Genomic DNA, 12,316 nt, shown 5'->3' on the forward strand with positions numbered 1-12,316 from the left:
GACAAGGGATGATGGGCAAAACATGTCATGAAACATGTTGTGTTAATGGAAAAATAAAATAAGAAGCATGGGCAAAACATGTCATGAAACATGTTGTGTTAATGGAAGAATAAAATAAGAAGCATGGGCAATAAACTAATAAGAAATTGAAGGAAGAAAACAAAGAGAAAAAAATGTGTTCATCATTCTCATGCATGACCAAAAAAAAAGAAGAGAAAAGCTCTCATGTTGTTCTTGGCCGAATAGGAGAAAGAAAAAGAAGGAAAAAGAGCTTTGAGGAAATCGGCTATGGTGGTTTGATAGACTAAGGTATGTTTGATGGTGTTCCATGAGATGCATGCATGTTTTAGTAGTTAGCTTGAGTTCTAAATAGCCCATGGTTCAAATCTTTACTATGTCATGGAGATGATATTCGGCCAAGGTGGATTGGTGTTGATATCATTTGCATGCTAAATGTGAAGCTTTGTAATGGTGCATGTGATGGTGGATTGATGATTCTTGAATCTTCTTTTTAGCATTTTTGAGTGAGACATTAAGTTCTTTGTTTAACCATGGCAAAAATTGAAATGGTATGGTGTTGTGATGCAATCGGCCCCAACATAGACATGTATGTTCGGCCACATGAATAAGTACATAAGTTATGTGTATGTTCGGCCATAGGTAGCCTATTGATGGCTTTAGCTTGACTTAGAAAATTCGGCTAAGGGGAAATATTAGCTAGTATGTTGAATTCGATTCGTGATTTCGTACATATGTGACTCTAATGTCTAATGTATATATGGGCTAAGTACCTTGAGCTTCTCTTTTGATGTTCGAATGAATTGTATTAAATTGCTTGATGTGATTAAAAATGCGTATGACCATTGTGTATTTGAGCTAAAAGGTGGCCATATGACCTATCAAACTCCTTGTCATATTCGGCCATAAGCTAGCAAAATGAGACTTTAATGAGTTAAATTTGTTTGAATTAAGCTCAAGAGCAAAGGGGAACTAAATCCGATAAAGGGAAGGAAAAAGTGGTCGAATAGCCGTCGAAACCGTTCGACAACATCCGAGGTAAGTTCTTGAGTAATAGAGCTTAAATTATGATTTGATTAGATCATGTTTTAAGCAAATCAAAATCATGCTCCTTGTGTGTGGCTATTGAGCCGAAATTGCAAGAGTGATAAGTGTCTTGTGTTTGAGTTTTGCAAATGAAAATGAAATACGAATGTGTCATGATTTATTGTTAAATGTGCATGGTTATTCGAATGATGTCCGGGCTAAGTCCCGAAGGCTTTGTGCTAAGTGACTATATCCGGACTAAGATCCGAAGGCATTTGTGCGAGATACTAATTCCGGGCTAAGCCCGAAGGCATTTGTGCGAGTTACTAAATCCGGGTTAAGTCCCGAAGGCATTTGTGCGAGTTACTATAACCGGGCTATGACCCGAAGGCATTTGAACAAGTAGCTATATCCGGTTAAATTCCGAAGGTACGTGATTTGGGAATGAACGATCTTGCTGTAAAAATTTCAGTTAATACGCTTGTAACATCCCAACATTGAGGTATGTTTCGTATGTGCTTTGAATTAGTTGAGCCCTTACAAATAAGTATTCGCTCAGTTAATACATGAGCTGCCGGCCTTTGGCTAAGTTGATCTTTGTGTATGAATAAAAAGGGTTGGTAATGTGAAGTAAGTATGATATTGAAAATTTGTGCATATGAAATTATCCGTTTAGCTACATGAATGCTATACTTTGGTTGTGTCTAAATTCTTTGCTCAAAACTTACTAAGCATTTAATGCTTACTCCGTTTCTTTGATTCTCTGTTTTATAGATTTTGGTTCTTCAGCTATCGGACTCGGGATTTTGAAGTCGAAGTCGCCCACACTATCAAAGCCCCCTTTTGGTACAATTTTGGTTGAACTTCGAAATGGCATGTATAGGACTACCCTTTTTGTTGTGGGTCATGGACCCTTTGGATTTGTATAATTTTGGATAGCCATGCGAAAATGGCTTATATATGTTTGAGCATAATGTTATAATCATTTGGTATGGATATGGTTAACAAGGATTGGCCATGGGAATGGTTAATCACTATCATAATTTGTGCTATTTATGCTAAAAGGGCTAGTTGAATCATGGAAACTATGAAATAGGTAAAGTCTACCTTAAAGGCAGATGCTGACAGCAGCAGTGATGTAGATTTGGAAAATCACTAAAATAGTAGGAATGGAATTAAATAGTGAATAAATTATGCAAATGAACCTTGATGAATCTATTTTCATAGGAAAGTAACGAAACGTTCATATGAACAGTATATTATGAGATGCTAAAGCTTTCGTGAGACAGGGCCAGAACAGTTTCTGGATTCCCTGTTCCGACTTTGGAAATTCATTATAAATTAACCAGAGATAATTAGAAGTCATTCCATATATGAATAGATTCCTTTTTGAGTCTAGTTTCTATAGAAACAAACGACATCAGTATTGAAGTCCTGTACAGGGAGATATCCAAGTCGTAATGCGCAAAGGTCAGTGTAGTCGATCCCTGTAACATGAGAGACTTTGACTAATAAACTGTACTAATTGGCCCGACCAAAAATTCTAGAAAAAAATTTGTAGATGCATATATGAGTCTAGTTTCAGGGAAAAATCACGAAGCTGATTTTCGAGTTGTGAAACTCAAGATATGATTTTTAAGGTGACTGTGACGCAGTTAGCCAGCTTGTCTGGAAAATTTAAAATGGATTGTGCAAAGAAGTGATTTAAGTCTGCAAACCCCTCGTGTCCGACTCCGGCGACGGACTCGGGTACGTGGTGTTACAAAATATATAACATTCAATAAGAATATATTACATGTCATGCTTATATTAATTGATATATTTTTTAATAAATTAACACAAAATTGATAGTTGACTAAGAAAAAACTTTAAATGATAATAAATCCTAAAAAAATAACACATCTATGTTAAACATGATTTGCTATTCAACATTTACACCCTAAACCTAGCATAGGATTACAAGACTCTATTTTCCTAACCTACTCATTCATGGTATATACAAATGATTATCACATGCTAAACTCGAGTATTTTATTTATTATTTGTATTTTTTTCTGTTTATAGTCTTATATCTCTCTACCTACAAAGCATAAAGAAGGAAGGGTAAAAGAGAGCCCATCCAGCTCTGCAAAATCTTTGTCGGATATTCTCCATAATTCAATTAGGCCATTAGAACAATGCATGTTAGGCTCTAAAACAAGATAGATAAGAACCCAAATTACAAAGAATCTCCATTCACTTCATCTAATCATTAGCTACTCTCAAAAAAGACTTAGAATAAAAGTAGCTCACAACTAGTGGAAAAGCAAAAAGCATGCTTTGTTCTTAAAATCACCTTCTTTAATACATATTTGGACCCTTTCATGACCCTCCCCCCCTTTAATGGAGAATTCCTTTAGAATCTACAGCAGCCATAGGCCACCTATAGGTTCTGATTTTCAATTATAACTCCCCAAAACTATTTGGTTATTTGTATTTAGGCATGAACTTGCATTTTCTTTCATGTTTAGAAGTGTGTCCTTGACGTGTGTTATGGTTTCATTAAGATGTGGGTCAAGTGTGCTTGTTGCAGTTTTTCTATTATACCCCATTTATCTCTACTTCATAAAATAGTAGGCTGAACCTATAAAGGGATAGTATTAATAATGATTTATTAGTCCACATCATGATTATAAGTTTAATTAACAATACCAAATGTTCCCCAATTGCCTTCCAATATCACACTTCCAACCACTCTTAGCCTTTTACATATTCATTGTCTCAAACTCAAGACATAATGATGCTTAAAAGTGACCCACTTGCCTATTAAGCATAAATGATTGCTTTTGCCTTCCAAGAACCACATATGTCCATGCTTTGAAGATGAAAGCCTCTAAACAACATAAGAACCAAAGGCCTCAACTGAGAGGATGCAAGGCATTGTGTTGCAGTTGCAGGCTTAGTGTCTCTTCTTCAGAGGAAGCAGAAAGCTCGGATTCTGACCGGCTTGCGTCGATTTCAAGCCTAACACACGCCATTGTTCAAGAGAGGCTAGACCAGATGATTAATGAAAGGCAGGTAACAAAGCATGCAGCGAAACGGGGACAAAGAAGTGAAGGGACTAAATTTGTTGTTATGGTTGCCATGGAAAAGTGTTCTTACGATCCAAGAGAAGATTTTAGAGAGTCTATGGTTGAGATGATAATGGCGAACCGGATTCAACAGCCCAAAGACCTGCGCAGCCTCTTGAATTACTATGTATCAATGAATTCTGAGGAATATCATGGGATTATACTAGAAGTTTTCCATGAGGTTTGCAGAAATTTGTTTTCATATTGTAAAAGGCATTGAACCCTCAATTTGTATCTTTCAATAATTTCCATACAACTTATACATGCAAAAACTTATCGACTGATTATCATTGCTGCGGCGCATGGCATATATATACAAACAACGTCCTCAAACAGTTTGGTCGTTCATTCATTCTCGAGCTGCTTCATACCTTGTTAAAGTATCATAAAAGCCTTTATATTAAGAGACAAATTTTATTTTATCTTTTACTCGAAATATGAGTAAATTAGTCTTTATATATTCAATTAAAGAACAAATTGGTCATTTATGTTAAAAATTTTCATTCATTTGTACTCTTAGAAACTAGCATGGCCGAAAGAATTCCCAGATAATGACATGTGGTGTGCCACGTGTACCTTATGCTAATGTACAGGACTAGTTTCTAACTGCAGAAATGAATGAAATTTTTAATAAAAATGACAAGTTTGCTCTTAAATTTAATGTACAAACACTAATATGCCGATCTTTTGAGTAAATGGGGTAAAATATAATCTGACTTTTACTATAAAGTCTTCCATAGTACTTTTTTATAAAGAAGACTAAGTTGGAAATGACAGACTTGGAACCATTTCAACTCCTCTTGCAGATCAAGAACGGTGTATCTATGTTACTTAAAATGGGGTATGTGTCGGATATTGATATGTATGTGATACAGATATGGTTAGTTTTTTTTATGTCTCTATATTCATTGTTTTGAAGAAAAAAAAGAGTACAAGAAACATAATCAACTTGTGAGTGGCCTTTCTGTTGAAAAGCTTTGGAAGCTTGGGATTTGTCCATTAATTACCTGCACTATTAGAAATGGAGGCTTTTGCTTGGCTGGACACGTTCTAAACCCTTGCTCTGAATTAATGAAATGAACTGATCAGTGATCATATTCATCATCACCGTCTAAATTGAAATGATTTAACAACGTTGATGTTTGTGACGTACATATGTGAATGACAGAAGACAAGTACTCAAAATATGTTGATATAATTTTGTCATTTTAATCAAAACTTTATTCACTTAAAAATGATTTAGAGAATTATATATATATATATAAATCAACAGGGCAAGGATTTCAAACAACTATATGTGAGAAAGAAAAAAGAGTAATCAATTTTGTTTGATGTTCAGCGGTTTTATAGCTGCCTTATAGGAGTATATGCGCTTTGGTTAAATCCTATGTAAGGTCCTTGTACTATAGGATTTTTGTAGATTTCATTTTTACTATACTTTGATTTTTAAATTTTTATTTTCCAAATTGTGTATTTCAATCATAAGGTTAATGTTTGTCTCTTAATGTGATTTTTCTTAGCTTTAATACACAAATTGGTACTTAAATAGTAGATTTCTTTTTTCACTATGGTATCTAAACTTTTTTTTTTAGTCACAAGTAGTACCTAAACTATTTTTTCCCAAGTTGGTATCTTATTAGTCAAACCATTACGTGTTTGAAAAAATAGACTTAACCCACAAGTTAATACCTAAACAATACTCATTTTTCCAAGTTGGCATCTAAATTATTCTCTCGTTACCCATTTCACTCCAAAATGTTATATCCGTTAAAAAATTTCTAACCAATAATAGATTGCCACATCATATAAACTTTAAAAAATATTTTTAAATTATTTTATTTTACATTATTTTTCTCTCTTTATTTTCTTTTTGCTATTCTTCTTTCTTTATAATTTCTAGCAATGCAAACAACATTCAAAATTGACCCTCTCGAGATTGAGACGCTGGTAATTAATTCTATTTTTGAACTTAACCACCTATTTGCTCAACTTTATGGGATCCAAAAAATTCTTTGATCGATCAAAACCAATGTTTTCATAACCAAACAAAATTGACCAATGGGATCAAAAATTGGTCCGGAGATAATGATTGAATTAGTTGATTCACAAACCAATATAAATAAATTGAAGTGAGTTAAAAAAACTGGTTGAACAAACTAAATTGATTCTCTCTATTTTTAAAAATTTTATGAATTTGTAATATATATTTTAAAAAATATATAAAGAAAATAATATTTTTTTTGTCTTTTTTGCACACGATAATTTTTAATTGATTATCTTTTTTTTTAAAAAAAACAAATAGATGTAACAATTTAGGTAACATAGAGGTACCAACTTGGGAAAAAATAATTTAAGTATCACTTGTGGCTAAAAAAATATTTAAGTATTAAAATGAGAAAAATAACATAGTTTAAATATCAATTTATAAGTTAAAACTTTTTTTAAAAATAGACTTATAATGATTTGACTAAAGAAGATATCAACTTGAGAGAGAAAATTATTTAAGTATTACTTATGGTAAAAAAATTAAATACTGAAAAATAATATAATTTCAAGTATAAATTTGTGAGTCAGAATCTTTTTCTTATTACAAAAAATTGATGTGACCGTTTTTTTTCTTATTACAAATATACAATCTTTTTTTTTTACCGTTAAACATAATTTATATTTTTTTCTCTTTTTTTAAATATTTTAAATATTTTAAAAAATTGGTTATATAGATATAGATATAGATATATTACCATGACCGAAAATACATGCACATTTCGGAAAATAAAAAAAAATACTAAAAATAATAAAATTATATTTAAAAGACTAAATCCACAAAAGGAAGAAATCAAAAGAAATTTCGAGAGTTAATGAAAAATAAACATTTACACGTGTTTTTTTTTTGAGCACTTATTACACATGTTTTATTGAATCACAGTAAGGCTCAAATAGACAAAGGAAAATCATCAAAAAAAAAAATCAATAATAGTGAAACGGGCTTAAACCAAACCCAGCATATGGAGCAGAGTTTCCCATTTTGATGTTGGTGTGGTTAAATCAATAAACATACTCTTCAATCCGAAGAAACTCCCAGTAGCCAGGCATGTTCCTCCTAAGGTAAACAAGAATGCCCTTCCCAGCCTCAATGAAGAACCGGTAATACAGAGGGAACTGAAACAATGCGAATACGCAAATTGGAAGGAAGGCAGCCGCATATGTTAACGTCGCAGTCCATTTTTTCTGCAGATGAACCAGCAGAAGAATCGTGGCCGTGAATGTCAGCATCGTCGATGTCACGGAGAAGAAGAGGAATATGAAGCCCAGCGAGAGTTTCCGATGCACCGTGTTGAGAAAATCTTGGTACTCCTGCGAAGATGTGAGGATGGAGAGGAATATCACCACCGACGTCAAGGAGCTCGCCAGCCCCGCCACGTCCATCACCGTGAAAAATGAGTACATAGGTCTTTCCAGGAGGATGGGGCGTCCATCTGGTGCCATTCCAATGTCATCGATGATCAAAAACCTTTGTTTCTTACTAGTGTTTATCTTTTTTTTGACAAGTGATGAGATTTTTTTTAAAAGTGCTTACTCGGATGGAAGCCTCCTGGGGCAGTGTACGCTGCGGCGAAGACGACGGTAGCCACGAGCACGGCGACGGTGGAGCATGACTGTGAGGTGTTCTTCACCCATTCTTGTGCCGATTTAAGCTGATCTTTGTGCATGTCCTTGAACAGCTGATCTGCTGTCATGTTATTTTTGTTCACCGGCATTTTTTTTTTCACAGCCTGCAACATTTTCATGCATGAATTACTAAAGAAAATTTAACGCAGACTATACACGGGAAAAAAGAAACTGCAGATAGAATAAGTATTTTATTAGATCAAGTAAAATTCAATGTTGTTTAAATCCATTTTTACTTCAATTGATTTGACCGGAAGATCCAGCTATAAATTATTTTAAAAAATTATAAAAATGAAAAAAAAATTAAAAATAGGAAATTACCTCAAAACATTTCAACTCCTGTTGCAGTTCGAGGGCTGGGGTAGGTATGGTTCCGCCCTGATAATATTTGATGTCGGCAGCATGGTGCAATATGGTGCAGCCATCGTTGTCGATCCCTCGTACCAACCTCTTGGCCTCTTCCTTAGTGTTAACCAGATTAAACACTTTGTATTTACGATGTAAAATGGCGACATGAAGTATGTTCTGTCCGGTTTTACTGATGTGCTCCACTGCTTGAGGGTACATGTGGAGTATCTCCTTCACAATCTCAACGATTCCCGTGCTGGCCGCAATTATCAACGGCGTGTCGGGCTCCGATGAGCTCTTTATTCCGCTGGCAGCACTCTTCTCATCCTTGGCCTTTTCTCCTTTTCTTTCCAAGCAAATTGTATCGCCCTCTTCTGTTTCATGAGAGTCGAACCAAGATGTATCGGTCCGCACTAGAGTACTCGCCAGTTTAACAGCTGATGCATGCATTTTCTTTTGGTTCCACATCCGATCGATCATGTTCCATCCTGTAAATAAATAAATATAACCACATATAATTGCCATACATATATTCATGGGGAAAGGTGATTTCTAACCTTGTGCAAGGCACCTCCAAACACCGCAGTACAACTTGGAAGTACCATTGGAGCGTTCTGGTTGATTCCGAGCTTTACTTGCCTCACCCTGCTCCAAATATTTCTTTTGCGAGTCTAATGGAAGCTCATTGCTCTCATGCCCATGACATGATCCATGTGGGAGGCCTTTACACAAACAATGCCATTAAACTCAATATTTAAAAGTTGTTTTTGATATATATAAAAAGTGAATGTGTATTTTTTTAAAAAAATTAGTGTCAAACTGGGTTTAGACAAATATTTTTAGTTGAACTTTGGCTTAGTTCAATTCATCAACACTTAAATAATAATAAAATTTATAGTAGATTTCCTACACTATAAATGATTAGATAATTTGTTGAGAATATATAAATATATAACCAGAATATATTATATAAACTGAATAATAAAATGCATACAGTAGTAGGTGGTGAATTAAAAGACATGCACTAGTATTGCACCAAAAAAAGAAAGACATACAATAGTAGATGAGCTCCTTGAATATTCCGAGGGCAATTGAACTACTCTCAAATGCATTCCCCATGCTAGCCAACAGATGAAGACTCGTCTTCCCGCTCTGGTCTTTGTATGTTGCGAGTTGTGGTTCCCTTTCCATTAGCCAAGTAGCAATGTCTGAAAAACAAAAAATATATATTGAAATGCAAAAATTACATTCTTAAATTTTCATATTTGGGATAATTCTATCAAACACTCTCATACTATCATCACATTATAAATTAGTCTTTAAACTTTAAAATATTTTATTTGAGCTTTTATTGTATCAATATCTTATCTAGATTCTAAATTTTGTTGATACTCATTATTTTTAACACTTTTAACACGTTGAATCCAAATTATTCATATTATAAGCATAAACCTAATTACAATTTAATTAATATGTTTTAAGTATGCTAACTATCAAATTTATCTCATATCAAATTTAAAGAGGTGCTATAATTTAATAATATTTCAAAACGAAGCAATAAAAAGATATATACCAAAGTGTTGGCCCACCACAGCAACATGAAGAATGGAGAGTCCATCATCTCTAGTGTAATGCTTGTGAAGATTTCCTCCCATTCGTATAATCTGTGTAGCCAAATACTTCACCATCGACATATTGCCATATTCGGCAGCTCTGAACAATGGGGTTTCCCCCAAATTGTTCCGATCCGCCAGTATCTCTTCCCTCTCCCTTATATCATTTTCATGATTCAATGGCCGGCCGTCAGAGAACAACACCTCCTTCATTAACAAATCAGCTGCTTCGGAGTTGGCAGTGGTGACCAGTTCATGGAAGACGGTGTTCCCATAAATGTTCTTCATCTTCAACACCTCGCGCTTCTTTGTTTGCGACTTCACCAAATTAAGCAGGGTTCGAAGCATTTCTTGGCAACCTTTGTAAGCTGCAATGTGAAACAGTGTCCCTACTGACCGTGATATGGTGGAACAAGGCTTCGTTATTTCTCCGGAAAATCTCTTCCAAACCATGAGTGTCGTTTGCCAGAAGTTTGGCATAAGCCTCTCCCATATCATCGAAAATTTTCATATCAGATTCGGGGATAATTAGTTCTTCCGCCATTGCCTAAACTTTTGGTATAACTCGGTCACTCACTGGGGAGGTTTTAATTTATAGCTAATAGCTGAAATATACGTACGTCGCGTCTATACTTTGCTTAAATAGTTGATAAAGCTGAAAACCAGCAAAAACAAAAGTTGAAGGATTCGTGAGCATTTTGTAAAGCTAACAGAACGCAAGGCATCTTAAGAACATAGCCTGATTCACACCAAATTACAGTTTCCTACTAAGATCGATGTCAAATCAAATTTGTTATATCATATTATCATGGCTAGATACTGATACGGTTGTCCTTGTATATACCTATCTGACGGCTGGCTCATTTGTTACTCAAATTGTATAGGTTATGAATTTTTGTTGGATTTGATTTTATTTATTTATTATTATACTTTGATATTTTCTTATCATGCCCGGGTTTGGATTGGGTCGATGCAGAATTTTAAGCCTGCTTTCTAAGCAAGGTCTCGGCCTGGCTTGAAAAATAGGTCTAAAATTTTGTCCAAACTCAGCCCATATTAAAAAATGCTTGAAAAATAGGTCTAAAATTTTGTCCAAACTCAGCCCATATTAAAAAATGCTAAACTCTAGCTTGACCATAATAAATATTTTAAAATTATATAAAAATAAATTTAAAAAATATAATACATCAAATACACTAAAATATTAAATTAAATATTTTCCAACAACTTGAAAATACCAAAAAAAAAGTATAGGCGTTTTTCTACTCGACCGGGTTGGGCTAGGGTAAAAAAATTCTCCTCGAGGCTCAAGTACCCGTTTAGAAAATAGGCCTTATTTTTTGTCCAAACCTATTTTTCGTACTTATATTTTTACTTAAACCCTCTCACTTTTAAACGGACCTTCGGGTCTATGCAAGTGACCCGACCATGATGAGGTCTAGTTTGCATTTTGAAATGTATGTTTCAAGTTCCAGACATATAGTTTGGCTAATTTTTTTTGGATTTGTTTATAAGAAAATGAAACCTTTCAAGATAATTAAATAAGTATCAAATATTTTTGAAAGTGTTAAAATCAGAATCAAATAGTTTTAGATCTATTCACTGAAATTAGGAGTTAGGTTTACTGAAAAAAATTTCAATGTCTTTTAATCTTTCTAATAATGCTAGTTTAAGGGGAAAAAAATGTTTTTCAATGACATCTTTGTTTACATCCATTAGGAAGTTTAGTAAATCTTGTAAACAGTGGAGGAGTTAAGGGGTGCAGACAGCGGTGTCGGCCATAATTTATAAAATTTTAAGTTATTAATAGTAAAATTGTACTTTGGCCTTCAAAATTAATAAAAATTTTATTTAATTCTTTAAAAATGATAAAAATATAGTGTATTAAAAAATTAAAATTATATTTTTACTATCGTAAAAATATAAAATTTAATTTCGATCATCAAAAAGAATTTTCTCACTCTGTAACTACATTAACACATTACAATTGAGTTGAATTCCTAATTCGCTTATTAATTCTGTACAATTTCTTTATAAATAATGAGATAATGTAATAAATTTCTTAAAATCATCTGAACTTTTATTATCTTTAATTGATATGTTATATAATAAGTAATTTTTATATATTCATATTTAATTATTTGTTATCATTTTCACAATGATATTTGTACTCAATAAAAAATTTTAAATAATTATTTTTTGCTTGAAATTTTAGTTTTATATAGAAATTATATAAATAAAAAAAAATTTAAAATATCATAGAGAATAAAGAAATCAAATATTGATTTATGTAGATAACTGTACATTCATATGCTTTGTAATTTACATTAAAGTTTTATTAAAAATTTTCAAAACAATAAATCACGTATAATTGCATTTAAACAATATTTAACAATCTTTTCTATCAATAATCTCACCCTATGGCATATCAACTATATTCGACTCAGTTTAAACAACTAATAAGAGAAGCAACATCGTTCAAATCATATTTAATCATATCCAAATAATCCATAAAGTCACAAAATCATCATA

The 12,316-nt window shown here is 33.2% G+C and overlaps 2 protein-coding genes across 2 annotated transcripts; one reads left to right on the forward strand and one right to left on the reverse strand.

The window, feature by feature from the left end:
* Window positions 1–3,906: 3,906 nt before the first annotated feature.
* On the forward strand, window positions 3,907–4,374 carry LOC107963122 (probable transcription repressor OFP9). The gene has a single exon (XM_016899707.1). It carries the CDS (start codon window positions 3,907–3,909, stop codon window positions 4,372–4,374), a length of 468 nt encoding a protein of 155 aa, XP_016755196.1.
* Window positions 4,375–7,104: 2,730 nt separating this feature from the next.
* On the reverse strand, window positions 7,105–10,317 carry LOC107963123 (uncharacterized). Its single transcript, XM_041115449.1, has 6 exons — window positions 9,745–10,317; window positions 9,227–9,379; window positions 8,729–8,893; window positions 8,145–8,659; window positions 7,732–7,927; window positions 7,105–7,630 (listed from the first exon to the last, which is right to left on the reverse strand). The coding sequence occupies exons 1-6, from the start codon at window positions 10,280–10,282 to the stop codon at window positions 7,200–7,202; spliced, it is 1,998 nt and encodes a 665-aa protein (XP_040971383.1). The 5' UTR covers window positions 10,283–10,317; the 3' UTR covers window positions 7,105–7,199.
* Window positions 10,318–12,316: the final 1,999 nt, after the last annotated feature.

The sequence above is a fragment of the Gossypium hirsutum genome, chromosome A06 (genome assembly GCF_007990345.1).
Source record: "Gossypium hirsutum isolate 1008001.06 chromosome A06, Gossypium_hirsutum_v2.1, whole genome shotgun sequence".
In the NCBI taxonomy this organism is placed as follows: domain Eukaryota; kingdom Viridiplantae; phylum Streptophyta; class Magnoliopsida; order Malvales; family Malvaceae; genus Gossypium; species Gossypium hirsutum.